Raw genomic sequence first — 19,180 nt, forward strand, 5'->3', positions numbered from 1 at the left:
TTTTTTGGCAGTATGCGGGCCTCTCACTGCTGTGGCCTCTCCGGTTGCGGAGCACAGGCTCCGGACGCGCAGGCTCACGGGCCCAGCCGCTCTGCGGCATGTGGGATCTTCCCGGACCGGGGCATGAACCCATGTCCTCTGCATCGGCAGGCGGACTCTCAACCACTGCGCCACCAGGGAAGCCCAACTATTTGGGTTTTATACGCCATTCCATGGGTGTTATTTTTCTTTGGATTTCAGTGTGATTATAAATTGCTGCGGTTAACCTTTCAGAGGCTATTTTAAATACAGATTAGATGTGAAGTTCTTTTTGGAAGCTTTGGAGCTTTGCCACATTACATTAACTCTTTTGCCATGGGGTATTATTATGGAAGCCTCATTTAATCTTTCAAGCGGACTGCCTGAACGGTCCCTTTTCCAGCTCTCCTTTGCTATCGCCAGAGAATGGAAATTACAGCCTTTCCGTAACAATTTCCCAGGAGCTGGGCCAAAGAAGGTGATAAAGAGCAAAGTCCTTTGTGATATAGAACGTTTTGCAGATGTGTCTTAAGGACCTTTCAATAACTGTGTGCTTGTGTTTTTCAGCTTGCTCTGACGAGATCAAGTTCTTCAGGTGACTTTTTCTGGTCTCAAAGGTAAAGAAATTAATTTATTTTTTGGTTTCTCAGCAAGATATTTAGGAGCACAGCTTTCCAGGCTGATGATACCACACACACACATAGAGTCTTATATACTACAGTTTACATGAACATCAGCTATTTTTTACTGACAGTTATTTTTAATGATAGGTGTGTGCCAAATGTTATACTTTGATCTTCATGCCTAATTTTTTTGTTTTTTGTTTTACAGAAAGCTTGTTACCGTGGAAAAACAAGATAAAGGAAAATTTGGGTTTGAAATTCAGGTGGGCAGTTTTCAGATTTTCCAGACTCTTAGTGAAGAAAGTGGCACTGGTTATGTCATGATATTTGCAGAGAAAGAATGAAGTTGGGCTTAGGGAATGATGGAGGCTGTGACTTGCTTTCAATGTTTTTGGTAGTTTTTCAGTGTGTTGGGTACCATCTAGGAAAGAAAACATTCAGCGGATAAAAAAACCCACCCTGAGACATAGTCTGCTTCTTGTTTGTAGCGCTTTAGTCTTCTGGTAGGTTTGGGACTGATCAGAAATTCTTGATATCAGCCAGCTCATAAATAAGAGAGTGATGTACTCTTTATAATGTGCATTTTATATATTTGCATTAGTGATGTGTTTTTTTTTTAACATCTTTATTGGAGTATAATTGCTTTACAATGTTGTGTTAGTTTCTGCTGTATAACAAAGTGAATCAGCTATATGTATACATATAACCCCATATCCCCTCCCTGTTGCGTCTCCCTCCCATCCTCCCTATCCCACCCCTCTAGGTGGTCACAAAGCACTGAGCTGATCTCCCTGTGCTATGTGGCTGCTTCACACTAGCTGTCTCTTTTACATTTGGTAGTGTATACATGTCCATGCCACTCTCTCACTTCGTCCCAGCTTAACCTTCCCCCTCCCCGTGTCCTCAAGTCCATTCTCTATGTCTGCGTCTTTATTCCTGTCCTGCCCCTAGGTTCTTCAGAACCATTTTTTTTTAGATTCCATATATATGTGTTAGCATATGGTATTTGTTTTTCTCTTTCTGAGTTACTTCACTCTGTAGGACAGACTCTAGGTCTATCCACCTCACTACAAATAACTCAATTCCGTTTCTTTTTATGGCTGAGTAATATTCCCTTGTGTATATGTGCCACGCCTTCTTTATGCATTCGTCTGTTGATGGACACTTAGGTTGCTTCCATGTCCTGGCTATTGTAAATAGAGCTGCAATGAACACTGTGGTACATGACTCTTTGGGAATTATGGTTTTCTCAGGGTATATGCACAGTAGTGGGATTGCAGGGTCATATGGTAATTCTATTTTTAGTTTTCTAAGGAACCTCCATACTGTTCTCCAAAGTGGCTGTATCAATTTACATTCCCACCAACGGTGAAAGAGGGTTCCCTTTTCTCCACACCCTCTCCAGCATTTAAACAGTATTTTGCAGGGTTTTTTTTGTTTTCTTTTTTTTCCGGTACACAGGCCTCTCACTGTTGTGGCCTCTCCCATTGCGGAGCACAGGCTCCGGACGCGCAGGCTCAGCGGCCATGGCTCTCGGGCCCAGCCACTCCGCGGCATGTGGGATCTTCCCGGACCAGGGCACGAACCCGTGTCCCCTGCATCGGCAGGCGGACTCTCAACCACTGCGCCACCAGGGAAGCCCCTCGTTATAGTTTTGATTTGCATTTCTCTAATGATTAGTGATGTTGAGCATCCTTTCATGTGTTTGTTGGGAATCTGTATACCTTCTTTGGAGAAATGTCTATTTAGGGCTTCTGCCCATTTTCAGATTGGGTTGTTTGTTTTTTTGATATTGAGCTACATGAGCTGATTGTATATTTTGGAGATAAATCCTTTGTCAGTTGCTTCATTTGCAAATATTTTCTCCCATTCTGAGGGTTGTCTTTTCATCTTGTTTATGGTTTCCTTTGCTGTGTAAAAGCTAAGTTTCATTAGGTCCCATTTGTTTATTTTTGTTTTTATTTCCATTTCTCTAGGAGGTGGGTCAAAAAGGATCATGCTGTGATGTATGTCATAGAGTGTTCTGCGTATGTTTTCCTCTAAGAGCTTTATAATGTCTGGCCTTACATTTAGGTCTTTAATCCATTTTGAGTTTATTTTTGCTTATGGTGTTAGGAAGTGTTCTAATTTCATTCTTTGACATGTAGCTGTCCAGTTTTCCTAGCACCACTTATTGAAGGGGCTGTCTTTTCTCCATTGTATATTCTTGCCTCCTTTATCAAAGATAAGGTGACCATATGTGTGTGGGTTTATCCTGTTCTGGGCTTTCTATCCTGTTCCATTGATCTATATTTCTGTTTTTGTGCCAGTACCATATTGTCTTGATTACTGTAGCTTTGTAGTATAGTCTGAAGTCAGGTAGCCTGATTCCTCCAGCTCCATTTTTCTTTCTCAAGATTGCTTTCACTATGGCAACATTTTTAAACTATTATTTGAAACACTTAAGAACATTTGGCTCTATATGCGTATTGTCTCATGCTTTAGGAAAATTTTGACTTCTTTATGGATTTCTATTTAATAGCCTAAGAATTTCATTTCTTATTTGCTGTCTGCTTTTCATGGCCATATTTGCTAAGGTGATGAGTTAGGTCAAATGAAGTCTAGTCTAATTAAGTGCAAGAGAAGTAGTTTAAGTACTACTGTGTTCTTTTTACATTACACTTTTGCATTTCTTTTAGAGGCATTTTGCATAACCATATCCTTATACTGCACATCAGTTTTTATATCTTAACTTTGGTGCTGCCTTCAGAAAACTTTGGTGACTAAATATAAGCCCCACAGTTGTAAAGTCAGTGTGTTTTTAGATTGGGAACAGGAAGCTGCTATGTAAGATGTGTTTTATGAATAAAGAAACAAAATGGAACTCTAGCTGCAATGAATAGGGAGAACGCTCTAGGAGAAAAGAAGAGACCTTCTCCTTTCTTAACTCCTCTACTTTTGAATTTGGTGAAATCTCTAATTCTTCCATCAGGTTTTAGAAGCATAATACTCTCTCTTGTTCCTCATTCACATGAAACACTCCTTATTCTGTTGTAGAGACACTATGCTTTTTGTGACCACTTCTTTTCAAATGAGATTATCCCCAAGGATGTGCAGTGATTGCTACTGAAAACAGGAGCAAAGTCTATTCACTTACTCTCACTTAATGTAACCAGCGAGGATCTCTTCTCATTTTTCTACAGACATGTCACTGCTTCCCCCATGTTTCTCCCTTATACCATAAACACTCTACATGAAGCAAGAATCAAATCAAAACTATCATTAGTAGACAGCAGGCTATAGTGCCTTGAAACTTTGTGGATTCATGTGAGCTAATGGCTTCACCTCTGGACTGCAGCATGTCTGTGCTATCTTAGTGATGCAAGGATCCACTCCTCTGCAAATTCCCTTATGGTGTATGCTTTCCGTTACCAGCTCTACACCATAACCTATTCTCTAGTACTCATAAGATTTGTAGTAGTCATCAAATAGGGGACATGCTCTGGGAACATTTTGAAGACCAGATAGAACCTCACGTACCCTTATTGTGCCCCCATCATTGACACGTATTTGGGCCCTGGTCTACCAGGTGCAGGGCATGCTGGGAGAGAACAAGTCCACCTCCTCTGGTTTCCATGGGTGCTAGTTTTTTGCTGCTACAGAGAGTAATGTAGTAATTTGGCAGGAAGATAGACCTTAGATTCATGTACACCTGAGTTCATATTCTTTCAGTGCTACCTTAGTGGGTTCTTAGGCACTTCAAGTGAACTGACACATAAAGTACTTAGTAATGTGCCTGGTTCCAGTAGAAGATCAGCAAACGACAACTGTTAGAATGAAGGCTATCAGGCGTGAGAAAGGCAATGTACTTTTGTGTCTCTAGGAAATGATTGAGCCAGAAGACTGGATAAGAGAGAGAAATATCCAACTAATAATTTCTTTCCAAAACTTGGGGACCTCTGCCTTTCCTTCTCTAAGCCACAAATTTTATACCTGTTGCAAACATATACACAGGTGCAGGCTACATCAATTAACATGTTTCCCCTTCACTGTACTCACCTTGCTCCCTGGACGTGGAGGGTAGATTCTCACTGCTAATGAGAATCATTACAACAGTGGTTTCCCAAAGGAGGGTCTGTTACAGCTTTGGTTCATGTCCTCCATGAACCAGACCACCCTTCCATCTCTGGAAGGGCCCGGGCTGTGGCAAGAAGACTCCCTGGCAGAAAAGCTGTTAAAGGGATCTCTGGCATAGATGGAAAGTAGATTACACGATCTCTGAAAGTCCCCTCTATCTTTAAGATATGGGGATTCTAAATGCCTTGCAGAGTACATAGAAATCTCTTAGGTTAACAAAGTCAAGTTTCTAGAAGTTTGACTGACTTCTGGTTCTGCTGGTTCTGGAGCCTGTAGGTCTGTAAAATCAAAAGGAATGAACAGCGGACATTCATTTTTCCACAGGGAAGCAGTGCTGGAATGTGGTTTAATTTTAGGAAACAGATGTTTAGAAGACTTACTCAACCCAGAATGCTGATTTTGATTCTAAATGCAGCGAGACCTCATAACTTAAATATGTGAAAAAGAAAAATATAGGTCCTTGGGCCACTCTGTTCACCAAACACTTGTGCTGTGTTCTTGGTACAAATCGAAAACAAAAACAAAAACACAACCAAGCTGCTTTTGCCAAATTGAGGCCAGAGGCGAAGCATAACTTTTTCTAATTTAATCTAGTGGCTAATGAATGAGTATTTAGGGCAGATGTACCACCGAGCGCTCAGGAATGAAGGTAATTGAGTCAATCATAGTGCTTTTGAATGAATGCAGGGCAGGTTGTCATTATTTGCAGAACTCTGATTTAAAATAATTATTGTTGGCATATCTCCCTTGCTGGATATGTACTGTTTCATACGCTCCTGTAATAAGTACTTTAGCTCGGGAGAACCACATAGAGATTTTTCTCTCTGCTCTTGGCCATTATTGTTTTAGCCCATTGGGAAAAGAGAAACCAAATTTTTCTTGTTAAATATGCAATAATGATAGCATCAGGTGGTCTCTTAGGCTTGAAAGTCTTAAAGTCTTAAGCCAGTCTTATCCTACTTTCTTCCCTAAGCCAGATGTATTTTTTATGAATGGAGTCAGCTACAGATTGTGTGGGAGAAGTGTAAGATTGGTACTTAGATTTAGTTTATATTCAGAAAAGCTTCCCAAATTGTTCTTTGCACTTATCTATTATGCTGCTTAAGGTAACTGATACCACTTAATATTTTTTTAACAAATAGATTTTGAGCTTTTTGGTAATGGTAATCTATTTTATATTTGGTATTGGTAATTATGTATCCCTTTGATTTTACAGACTTACAGGCTCCAAAACCAGAACACCTGCTCCTCAGAGATGTGCACCCTGATCTGCAAAGTCCAGGAGGACAGCCCAGCACACCACGCTGGCCTGCAAGCTGGTAAGTTAGAACTATGCTCATGTTAGGAATTATTTAAATAGCAAGAAAAATAACTTTTTTGATAGTGAAGGTCAGGACATGATTGTTGCTTTGAATTTCCTTAACTCCTTTATGTTGCCAAGGTTTGGGTCTTGCTTGTTTTATTTCATTTGTGGGTCAGGAAAGATTATTTAACCAACCGTTTTAACACTCATTTTTCTTGGCATCTCCCAGGTGATGTCCTTGCAAATATCAATGGTGTGAGCACAGAAGGTTTTACCCACAAACAAGTTGTTGACCTGATCAGATCATCAGGAAACCTGCTAATGTAACTATCTGGCTGCTTCCCGTGGGGCTCCAAAAATGTTACGGTGTCTCATAATGCCTGTTGAGTGAATGAATAGGCTTTTTGTTCAGGATCACAAGAAGGGAGGCAGTGCACCATAGCTTGGGGATTGGGTACAGACGTTTTTATCAGTTCCTTTTGTTTCTCAAGGTTTCCTCAAACTTGAACATGTTGTCAACATCTGAAGTCAGAGGACATCAATAGTCCAAACATCGGAGAGTGGGCGGGATAGCATTTTTTAATTTTTATTTTTAATTCAAATTCAATTAAACTGGCACACATTCTCTTTGGACAGAGAGGAATGGGTCCAATTTCCATGGCTGATATAATCCTGTGGTTAGAACAAATGAAAGGTCAGAAGGACTGAGTTTTTCCTCTTCTACCACCAGCCAATTGTTTTTCTCTCCTAGTGTTCTGTTTGAAAGAACAGTCTGCTCGGCCCTCATGCCGCGCAACACACACGCTCACATCTGCTACTATTCCCAACTTACTAATGGGACATTTGTTTCCCCAGTTAGAGATTCAACTGACATTTCCACCCTTAGTAACTAATAAGACCTTAGTAATTAGTTAAAAGATGGAATTCACCCATTCACTAAAACGATATTTATTGAGCAAATACTATGTTTCCAGCTCTGTGATAGGCTCAGGAGAGATAAAGACTCTTCTATTGCTTTATTGTGGAAGGAGATAGGTCAGAAGAGCCTGCAACAATAAGTAATTTTGATATTTCAATTATTGATAACTGCTATAAAGAAGGTAAAACAAGAAATGGGATAGAACATTGAGTGAGAGGGCTGCTATTTTAGCTTAAGTGTTTAAAGTGGTCCTTTCTGAGAAGGTGAGCTTTGAGCTGAGAGCGAAATGAAGAGAAGGGATGGTTAGATGAACTCCTGATGAGAACATTTCAGATAAAGGGAGAGGTCTCTGAGTTCTCAAAGTGGGCTTGGCATATTCAAGGGATAGAGAGGAAGCCAGTGTAATTGGTGGTTGGTGAATTAGGAAGAATATAGTAAGAAATGAAGACAGAGAGTTCTCCAGGGAGCAGAGTATGGGCCTCACCAGCCAGGCTTAATAGTTTTAGAATTTATTCTGATCATCTCATTTATTCTTCACAGAAGTTAGTTATATTCCTATTTATAAACGAAGTGACTCAGGCTGAAATGAGGTTTAGTTAAGACCAACCATCTAGTAAATGCCAGGGCTGGGATTTGACCATCTGCTCTGGATGCCAGGCTCTATTCTCCAGCTACACCACAGCTGCTCCTTGTAAGCTGCCAATAAAAAATCTGCTGGACACTCTTTAGTGATTCTAGTCTAAAACTTCAAAGAATATTTCTTTGGGATTTGTGTGAGAGTAGTTTTGAAAGATGACTGGTGGTGGTAGAGGACTGAGTCCAACTCTATGAATCGTATGAGTTCAGAGTAAAGGTTGGGGCCACTTGAGCTCCAGAGAAACTTGAGTCTATAAGGTAGGAATCATATAGAGTCCAGGAGAACATGCTGGTGATTAGAAACAGAAACCTATATTCCAGATGGGTAAAGTGGGCAGACCTCAGGTGGATAATTAAAGAGTATTGGGTGGAGACAATTGGAAATCCAGAGATAAGGAAGATGAGAGACTGTTTGTACAAATACTGAAGAGAGCGGCCAATCTATGGCTGCAGTTCTGCCCACAGACATCTATTGCTTGGGCAGGTCAGGTCAACATTAAAGTGCCAAATAGATTCATAGGGATTGTCACTATCGCCCAGAGTCGAGACCCGCTAATGAGAAAGCAGACAACGTGTTCTCTTGCTATCATCTCATTATCTTGGGTATAATGCTGTTGGAAATAGAGGGAAACTGGTCTCTGCATTTAATACTATTATTTTACCATGTCTTGAAAATTTTCTTGCATCTTTATAGAGTTACAGCTTATTTATCAAAATGAATTTGAGCCAATATTTAAAAAATGCTTAGTTGTATAACTCACATATCATATTTATCTTATGCAGATTGATGGCATCTAACTTGAGCCCACAAAACAAATCAAATCACTCAGGATAGAGCAAGTCTTTTTATTTTTAGAAGGGTATTTGGTATAGGGAGAAAGAACACCATTAGATGGATAATTCTAAGATTAAAGTTTGTACGCTTAAAAGGTTTTGAGATGAGAGTCATATGAAAGTTATTATCTCATAGTAGTTCTGGTTCTATTTGTTCTAGTTCCAAAATTAAGGCAATTTACAGAGGTAAAATTTCCTAGAATCTTAGGGAAGAAAGGATTTCCCCTTGTTTCAAGAAATAGCTTCTTGACTCCATTGTTTGAAAGTCCCTAGTGCCTGTTTTCATTGCTGTATCCCTCACTTTTAGCACGATGTCTAGAGTCTGGCACATAGTAGATGCCCAATAAATATTCACCAAATGAAGGAGGTGATTCACCCAGACCACATAAGAATAGGTTCTAGCAGAGAACAACCGTCATTGCCATATAGGGGCTTCTATAAAATGAGCTACAGTTTACAAATAAACCAGAGTCTTCTCTTTCAGTCACCCTCTCAAAGAGAGTATTTATTTTCCATATTCTTTCTTAGAATGTTGTCAGAAGGTTTGGCTTACATCCAGATACTTGAAGTGCCGTGAGAATGGTAACATTTACGTTACTTTTTAAGGATAGCCTGTGCTCAAAGTGTAGTACTCCATAAGGATGGTACTTGTTTGAAAGAATCACTCATGCTATTCCCCTCCCCCTCCTTTTTTTCTTAAAACAGGATAGAGACTCTTAATGGAACAATGATTCTCAAAAGAACAGAGCTTGAGGCAAAGCTGCAAGTTTTAAAGGTAATTTAATTTAATACAGTGAGACACATTTTTCATCCTTGAATGTGAGTGGTAGAATAAAGATCTATTTGAAGAATTGAGATAGCCCTTGAAGATGAAATGTCGTGATGAGACTAAACTGCTGAATTATCAAGAGCCATACAATTACCTTTGCAGGAATATTAAATTCCACAAACCAGGGCAAATCACTTTCTTCCTTCCTTCTTCTGCATGTCTATGAGGCTCAGAAAGGCAACAGGAAGGCACATCACCTGAAGAACTTTTCATTAATGCACCTGTGATCTCTTTCAATTTACATTTTGTTTGGAAAAAACCAAAGAAGTAGAAGCTGTCTTTTTGTCATTTTCCCAAGCGCTATATATGTGTGCAGGAGGGCCTGGGATTTTTGTTTCTCTGTTGTCCTCCTCTGCGTCCTTTCGTTTTGCCTCATTCTTACTACAAAAGTCATCTCCCTCTACTCCTGTGGCTGTCCTTGTATCTACTTTCACTGGCAAATACAATGTCAACCTTGAAGAGGAAATTAAAGTTTACAGGAGATAGTGTACAATGCAGGATGTTCAGTGAAAATTCTCTAGGCTATTTGAGGGTCTTAAAAATCTCAGTTTCCTAGACTGGTGAGGTTCTGGCAGACCATGAAGTCTAGGCCCTCACTCATGTGCATCTCAGGATGCGCTCAGGTATTGAGCTCAGGAGGGCAGAGTTAGTATATTCCTACTTTATCTTTTATTCCTCCCTTCTACCACATTTAATTCATCAACAAGACCTGTTTTCTTCTTTGTCAACATTGGGTTTATATTCTTGTCATTTTGCTTACCCCTGTGATCTTTTGAATCAATTTATAAAATTCATCGGAAAAAAGTCCTCTTCAGACTGTGATAGTAATTGAATCGTATTTATAGAATAAATGATATCAATCGACGTTATTATGGTTTTTGCTTTCCTTACTTCAAACACAGGATCTCTCTTTCCATTCAGGGCTTTTATGTACTTCAAAAACATTTTGTAATTTCTTCATACATTTTTATATATCTTTGGTTATATTTATTCCTATATACCTTCTAATTTTTTTGCTATAATTAATGTGGTCTTTTACATTTTCAACTGCTTATTGCTATTGATTTTTGTGTAAAGTTTTAAATCCAGGAGTCTTGCTGAACTCCCTTTATTCTAGTAATATGTTTGTAGATTCCCTTGGATTTTTTTATATAAACATAGTATCATCTGCAGATAATGAAAGTTTTGCCCCTTTACTCCCAATTATTCAACTAGTTTATTTTTTCTTCTCTTACAATATTGGCTAGGACCCTCAGGATGTTATAAATAGTGAGTCATCTGCTTCATGTTAAAAGGGGTGCCTCTAACATTTTATCATTAAATTTTTGTAAGGAGTAAATAGTTCTTCATATTATATTTAGGTTTTTTAAACTGTCGAAAGTTAATTTGTTTCTGCAAAAGAGAGAGTCTTAGTGAACATCATTTTCAAAAAAGTAAAACTGGCTTTTGTAAAAAAAAAAAAGGAAAGAAATGTAGAATGTAAACTAGTGATGTTATTTAAAACATAAGTGAAAAATAGGTTTATGTTTCATGGAATAAAGAACTCTCTTGCACAACACATATTTGCATGCTTCTAAGCATTTTCTGTTCTTTGAACATTTTCTCTTGAACTTTTAATATACATACTTTATTATTTTTTCTAACCTAGAAAATTTTCAACATCTCCATCCTCTCCCAGAACATCATGAGGACCTTAACATGTTTAAATGTCCATTTAAGCCTCCATCTTCCTTATTATTGCTTACTTGAGAAAATTCTATCCATTTTTAAAATGAAAAAGACAGGCTTTTTTTCTTAACAGCTGGTAAGCAAGTATACCAACCTGTGAACTGTCAGGCTTGCCCTTGTTTCTTGTATTCTGTTCTTTACCTCCGGGTTCACTTTCCTTCTTGCTGTAGTATTATACTCCTTTAGTGAGGGTAGGTGGGTCTTTATTGAAAAATATCTGTTTCATTGCTACTATAGAGAGTTTTACAGGTAATTGAATTATTCTAAGTTGGTGTTTTGTCTCCTTAGCACTTTGAACGCTTTGTTCCTTTGATATTTTGTTTATGAGGGAGCTCCTAATTGTTTATCCTTTGTAAGGTACTCTGCATTTTCTATATTTTCTTCTAAAAGTTTTAAAGCTTTTTAATATCCAAGTCTTTAATTTATTCAGAATTAATTTTTGTATGTAGTATGAGATAGGATTCCAATTTTGTTTTATTTTTTTCTATTTGAGTACTCAGTTCTCCCAGTAGCATTTATCTTATACAGTCCTTCTTTTTCCCCAACGGACCTGCAGTAAAACCTCTATTTTAAAGCTAGTTCCAGATATGAATGGACCTTACAGGCTTCCAATTCTGATCCATTGATCAATTTGTTTATTTCAAACTCAGCTATTGTACCTTTGTAATTAATATTGATGTCTGATTGGGCAAGCTTTCCAGGTTATTCTTGGCCCTTTGATTGTCTGTATACATTTTAGAATCAGATTGTTAAGTTCTATGAATGTATGTTGGAGCTTTGATAGATAATACAGCTTTATATAGATAGGTCAATTTGAGGAGACTTGACATCCATATGGTATTATCTTACTGACAGACTATCTCAGTAAATAATTTTTAATTATTTTCTTTCCATAAATTCCTATAATTTTATGCAGATAGAGCCTATGCAGCTTTTATTAGATTTATTCCTTTGTAAAATGATTTTTGTTCTTATTATAGTTTCTTTATTAAAAATAATGTTTTGATTGAGATTAATGTGTAGATGTGTGAAATCAATTTTTCTGTGCTGTTATATTCAAACACCCTGCTAAACTATATAATTTCTAATAAATTACAGATTATTTTGAGTTTCTCATGAAGATAATAACTATCTGCTGAGAATGATATTTAGCTCTTTTTCTTATTTTGCTACACTGGTTAAGGCCTATAATACAATGATGGATAGAAGCTAAAATAGTAGGCATCCTTGCTTTGCTTTTGACCTTAAAGGGAATTCTTTTGATTCTTTCCTGTCTCTAGGGTTATACTTTTCAGGTTAAGGAGGTTCCCTTCTACACCAAGTTTTCTGATAGTTTTTACAGTGCTCGTGTATTAAATTGTATCAAATACTTTTTTTCTATAAGTGTTGAGGTGGTCTCATTTATTTATTTTTAAAAATCTGTCAATTTGGTGAATAACATTTAAAAATTTTCTAATGTAAAACCACCCTTGCATTTCTATAATAAATCCAACCTGGTCATAATTTATCATCTTTTTCATATACTTGTAGATTTGATTTGATAACATTTTCTTTAGCACTGTTGAGGGTAACTTCATCTTACAGGTAGAATGGCTTGTAATTTTCTTTTCTCAGACTATCTTTTTTAGTTTTGGTATCAAATTTACTGGACTCTTAGCATGAGGTGAGGAGTCTCTTCCCCTTTTCGTCCTCTGGTAGAATTCTTGTAACGCTATCTGAATCATCTGGGCTTATGTTTCTTTTTGATGTGAATACTTCTAAACTCTGTTTCAGTTTCTTTATTAGCCATAAGACTGCTCAGGCTTTCTATTTTTGTTTGTTTGTTTGAGCCAGGTTTATTGAATGATGCTTTTGTTAATAAAGTTTAAAAAATTTCAAATTTATTGCATGAAGTTGATAATAAACATTCTGTTCTCATCTTTTTCTTTTCTATCACAGCTGTGCTTGTGTCCCCATTTTCATTTGTACTACTTTTTATGCCTTCTTTCTATTTTTATTTTCTTGGTAATTCTCTCTAGAGGATTTCCCAGTTTTAAGCTCTTTTCAAAACCCAGTATTTCAATTTTGGGCAATTTTTCATCTTTTGCTGGTTGCTTTTAAGATGTTCTTTTGTCTTTCCTGATTTACAGTTTCACCACAAGGTGATTAGGTCTGGATTCATTTCTAAATTTATACTGCTTGGAACTTGCAGTGTCCTTCCAGTCTAAAGACTTCTGACTTTCTTCAGTTTTGGATAATTATCAGCTTGGCCTTTTTGAATACACCTTCCTCATCATTCCCTGGATTATCTTCTGAAATTTCTGTTAGACATATTTCAGAGTCTTTTGATTTACTTTCCATGCTTCCTAACCACTTCAGATTTTGTATCACTTTATCTTTTTTGTTATGTTATCTTTTATTGAAGTATAGTCAATTTACAATATTGTGTTCATTTCAGGTGTACAGCGAAGTGACTGAGTTATACATACATGTGTGTCTACATCTACTATATCTATATTCTTTTTTGCAGTTCTTTTCACTGTTATGTTATTTTTGAATTCTTTAGTAATATCTTCAGTAATGTTGTCTGTGTTCTGTGTAGAATGTGTTTTTTCTCTTGAGTTTTGAAAGTTAATTCTTTATTTTCAAATAGTTCTTTTTCGTGTCTATCTGTTCTTCCTTTGTTTCAAATTTCTTATTCTTAGGAACATCACATTTCTCTCTCAGAGGATTGTAAATATTCTTATTTTAAAGTCTTTGAACACTTTTCTGTTTTTATTTTGTTGTAGAGAGTCCATGTACTGATTATCAGTTTTGTTGTCTTTCTTATCATTAAACTTCTGTGGAGCTCCAGAGTCTGGATTGCCCATTTCCCTGGGCCTCTCCCTTCCACTCAGTGTGAGAGTTGGGCAGTGGCCTCTGCTCTGCACTTCAAGGCTTCCGGTCTAAAGCCAGGTCTGGCAGCTTGGATGCCTTCCCTGGAGGGCCAGTGTGCTGCTCAGTTCAGGTCATGAGGCTACGTTTATGTGCTCCTGCTTCTCTGGGTACATGCTCTCCATGAGCTTTAGTCGCCCTCAACAGCTTTGCTCAGCTCCTTTTCACAATGGTGGAGCTTCAGCCAAGGTTCTTCTCTCAAGCGGGAAACTTGTCTTTGTCTCTGCCTCACATAATTGCATTTAAACTATCGCCATAGGGTCCAATTTCCTTGTGACCTCTTTCTTTTTCTCCAGGTCCAGAAGACTTTTGGGTTCATTTCTGCTCACTTTCTTTCATTTCTGTTCCTTTTCTAATCTTGAAATTATGAGATTTCCAGCTCATCTCTTGAGCCAGAAATGTCTGGGTCTGACCTATTAACCAGAGTCAGGTTGGCTTCCCCTTCACACAATGACATTTAGTTTGTGCATCCTACGTGTGCATTGTGTCCCTCAAAGACTCTTTGTGGGACCATAACCTCTTCTTTAGAAACAATGGTGCCTTCTGAGCTGTGTTTTCAGGGATTCCCTTTCTCATGGCCTGTGATTCAAATGTTTAACATGAAAACAGTACATCTAGTGGGCTGAGGGACCTACTTTTTAATCCAGCTCTGATATTTACTGCGTTTGTAGCCCTTGGGAAATATTTTGCTACATTAAACCTTTATTTTCTAATCTGGAACTTTTTAGGACAGTTAGAAAAATTAAACAGCATATTATCCATGAAAGCACTATAAAAGTAGTAAAGTGCCATGAAAATGTTTAGCTATATGTCTCATGTAGAATGAAAACTCTGGAGATATGTTCAACCAAAATATCCAGTCTGTGATAGCTGAGTGTTTTTCCAGGAAGCCATCCTTTCATTTATTCATTTAGCCAATATTTACTGAGCATCTGCTATGTACCAGGCGCTGAGCTAGGCACAGCGAGGTGACGTGATCCAGTAGGGTTACGTCTCACATGTACTTTAATTTTCTTCTAACAGTGAGAGGTTAGATTTGTCCAAATACACTACTGTGATATTAATAATAGGCTGACTCTGAGGAAAATAAGGAAGCTTCAATATAGACTAAAAACTCTTAGTCACTTTGACACATCTGCTCTTTGCATTGGTATTTTCTTGGTTTAAGTGACGACATACTTAGATGACTGGGACAAATCAACAGATTTGACATTTAAAAACCTTGACTTTCACAGAAACTGTTTGGCAAGCTCTAACTTTGTATTTCTGCATAGTAAGTGCAGAAATACAACTTCCTCTTCTCCCTATAATTAGTTTTGAGCATCAGTCTATCCTTATGCTCCCCAACTAGACTCTATTCTCTTGCAAGAGATAAACCTCTTTAAGAAAGAAAAAAGGGCTTGGTATATATGCCAGATCCCTGCTAGTTCTGTACTTCCTGGTTTCCTAACTCTGACCTTCACATGACCACAGGTTTACAAGAGCTGTAATTCAGGTAGCCCAGCAGTCTCATAGCCAGGTAGACCATATTATAGTACAGAAAGAACAAGAAATTAACTGAGCCGGGTATTTTATGGCTTTGACTCATTGATTGCATATTATATTAACAATCATAATGATTGCTGCTAAATGTTACTCTTATCAAGGCTTGGAAAATCCTGCCCAGTGATTGTTCAATCCCTGAACTGAGGAACCAGCCACGTTCCCCCTTAAACACTTAATGACATTCTCGTAATATTTTCTTTTCCTTCAGTCTTCCCCTTCCAAATGTGCTTTTTTTCCCCTCTTCATTTTTAGCCTTCATCTGCCCCTTCCAGATTGATTTGTACAAAGGACCACTTGTTTCCAACTAGGCTGGCTGTCCTTCAGGATAAGTGTCCCCAGGCAAATCTGAGCTGTGCTTACCTGCTGGACTTGCTGTGGGAACCTGAAATGGCAAAGGAAGGGGTGGAGTAAAGAGAAAAGAGGGGGAGGGAGAAGGAGCCTTTTTGCCTTGTCAGATGCCTTCTGCTTGGTTGACTTTTGATTCCAGCCTGTGGGCTAGGCCAGGCCTCATGTGCAGTCGTGACCATTACAGCAGCCGTTTCATCCTTCCCTGGGCCACTGCTCTCATGTGCGGTGTAGCCAAGAAAGAAGCAGTTAAGAAGTCAGGGTGCTTACAGTGTTCTAAGTTTAGCCCTCCAAGGAATCCTTTTAGAACTGGTCAGCTTTCCCTTTTGGGTATAGAAAATAAGTAGATATCCAGCAGAAAAGACTATTTTAGTGCCCCAGACTTATAGAATGATGGTGTTCTTTTTTTTTAAATTGAAGTATAGTTGATTTATAATATTGTATTCGTTTCAGGTGTACAGCAAAGTGATTCAGTTATACATCTATTTTTTTTTCAGATTTTTTTCCATTACTTGTTATTACAAGACACTGAATGTAGTTCCCTATGCTGTACAATAAATCCTTGTTGTTTACTATCTTATGTATAGTGTGTGTATCTCTTAAGCCCATACTCATAATTTATCTCTCCTCCCGTTCCCACTTTGATAACCATAAGTTTGTTTTTTATGTCTGTGAGTCTGTTTCTGTTTTGTAAATAAGTTTATTTGTATCATATTTCAGATTCCACATATAAGTGTCATCATATGGTATTTATCTTTCCTGTCTGACGTACTTCACTTAGTATGATAATCTCTAGGTCCATCCATGTTGCCGCAAATGACATTATTTCGTTCTTTTTTATGGCCGAGTAATATTTCATTGTATACGTATACCACGTCTTCTGTATCCATTCAAAATGATCATGGTATTTTTTGAACATTTACTAAGCTGTACCCACTGTTCCAACCATTTTACATTTACTAATGCATTTAATCCTCATGACAATTCCCAGGTTTAGGTGCTGTCGTTGTTCTCATATTGCTAATGGAAGAAGCCTAGAGTGTAAAAGCCTTGCCGAAACAGCTAGTAAATGGACACAAACCTAAGCAATCTGTTTCTCTAATATTTTTAAATAAAAACATATAAATATCATTGTTTCTATTATCTGTTTCTATTGAAATGACATCATTGTTTCAACTTGTTGGTGATACTAGATTATTTCTTGAGAAATTAGTGTTCCCAATATTCTGCTTTTATACAGAAAAAGAATCTTTCAAATGAGTGGGAGGGATTGTTAGTGATAGAAAGAAATGAAAAAAAAATTAATGACAAATCTCAACACCTGGAAGTAAATTGCTGTCTTCACTGGGGTGTCCAAATAATTAGCACTTTTCTTCTTTCTCAGCAAACCTTGAAGAGAAAATGGGTGGAGTTCAGATCTCTGCAGTTACAGGAACAGCGCCTGCTTCATGGTAAATGTGATTTCCTGTTCAGAAACCACACTTACATTTCATTCTTTCAGTATTTCTGCCTCTAAATTGTTTTAAGATTATCATCATTACAAGAAAAAAAATTGCCTAGCATAGATTGAGAATAGTAGCCTGTGTTTCTTTGGCATGGCTTTTGGAGTGACCACTGTATTTGGACGAGGGGTAAGTCATCATCACATCCCCTCCTCCATACACAGAACACATGCACATGGACACAGGTGCATGTGTGCACTCGCTCTCAAGAGGCACCTGGGGATTTTAGAAGAGTAATATGAATGATTGCCTGACTTTCCTACTACTTCAGCAGATGAATTAAATTCCTGAGAACATCTGCGGTTCAGGGGCAGGGTAGTTCTCAGAAACTCTTGAAGCTGGGAATGGTAACATGCTTCTTGGGTGGAGCTCCTATTATTTACTCAAATTGTGTAAGTTACAGTAATGCAGAGAAATCCTTCCTCATGGCCCTCAAATCCAAAACAGAAATATGAAGGATCGTTATAACAGTAAATGCATGGCTCTTGCTGTTGTGTACATTCTGAAAAGAAGGGTTGAGTTTAAAATTTGTTGACATGGCATTTGCCATGTGACTGGTATAACCTGAGGAATGAACTTGGAGATACAAATAATTCACTGAAACCGCTAACTGTGGGTGTGAAATATAGGTTGTATCTTCTTCAGATAACACAGAGCTAATGTCTCTATAACCTTAGAATATCTGTTTGTTAAAAGTGATAATCTGTTTACAGAAGAAGGATACATTTAATTCTTAATTAGGCACTAATTTATGGCTTAGGGGCTTGTGTCAAAGTTCTGTTTTTTCCAAAAAAATGAAACATGTATGAGTTACTTCTCTTTTCTGTGTTTCTAAATTAGTATTCTTAAAAACCTATAGCAGGTTTTGTTGGGGGGCGATCTGAAGTTTGCTAACCAGACAGAGGCACACATTTCTGGCCACATCCTGGATTTCTGTAGACTTGAGGGTGTTTGGGATATCTTTGCCTCTACTTCCGGAGCATCCTGGAGTGGAGATGGGGTTTGGTCTGGTAAGTGTAGGCAGTTCTATGGCTTTATGGAAGTGGCCTTGTATAGACACGATCCTTAGTTCAGAATCAAGGAGTTTGACTTTTCATAGGTCATTGTTGTACATATTTTTTGAGAGGTTGAAGGAGTTCTTTAGCTTACTTTTTCTGGACTTACAGTAAATATCCAGGGCATGAGTTTCTACAAGCCAACTGCTCGCCAATCAAAAGAAATTCATCAACTTGTTGGGAGATGAAATAAAATTGGTTTTGTTAACAAAAAGGAAAGCATTATAACTAGTCACCACAGGGCTGGCCCTACTCAACCTTGCAGATCAAATGGAAAAATAAGCAGTCTCTTTTTATAGTGTCAACCAAGGACAAAGGAGAGCAGAATTAGAGATTATCAGCACAAAATAAAACAATTTCAGAGTGTGTAAGGTTCTGTTACTTTTCCTGAAGCAAAGTCATCTTCTAATGATGTTTTTCTCATGCTAGTATTACAAATAATCTCCTTTCTTTTAGCAGCATACTAACCAACTCAAATAGTACAGAAACAAGTGGGATATGAACAGGCTGTTGGTGTGAGATTAAAATTTGAGTTTGGAGAGCCCAGATGTAGGTTATAAAAGGTTGATGAAGAAATTCAGCTAAGCAGATAACATTCAATTTCTTCAAATGAATTATTACTTATTTTAGGACAGGGATGTTTTCTGGGTACACTACCGTTTCAAAGCATTTAAGTATTAAAGTGTTCTAAGAATCAACTGGGCATCTCGAGGCTGGAAGATATCCTTTCTGTTTTAAACATCTTTGAATTCTCTAATAATCAGCCTACAGGGGCAGGTTTTATATCTGTGTTTCCCATACACTTCAAGTGATG

General features: G+C 37.8%; 1 protein-coding gene across 2 annotated transcripts in view; it reads left to right on the forward strand.

Moving 5' to 3' along the window:
* The window catches only part of CYTIP (cytohesin 1 interacting protein), a 66,088-nt gene that overhangs the window by 44,731 nt on the left and 2,177 nt on the right, over positions 1–19,180 (forward strand). For both annotated transcript variants that reach the window (XM_024735987.1, XM_024735986.1), the window contains 6 exons: positions 586–635; positions 850–904; positions 5,974–6,076; positions 6,290–6,383; positions 9,155–9,224; positions 17,194–17,260. In XM_024735987.1, coding sequence (XP_024591755.1) covers positions 586–635; positions 850–904; positions 5,974–6,076; positions 6,290–6,383; positions 9,155–9,224; positions 17,194–17,260 — 439 coding nt within the window. The remainder of the gene's footprint in view (positions 1–585; positions 636–849; positions 905–5,973; positions 6,077–6,289; positions 6,384–9,154; positions 9,225–17,193; positions 17,261–19,180) is intronic.

Source organism: Neophocaena asiaeorientalis, unplaced genomic scaffold (genome assembly GCF_003031525.2).
Source record: "Neophocaena asiaeorientalis asiaeorientalis breed wild unplaced genomic scaffold, Neophocaena_asiaeorientalis_V1.1 scaffold72, whole genome shotgun sequence".
Classification (NCBI taxonomy): domain Eukaryota; kingdom Metazoa; phylum Chordata; class Mammalia; order Artiodactyla; family Phocoenidae; genus Neophocaena; species Neophocaena asiaeorientalis.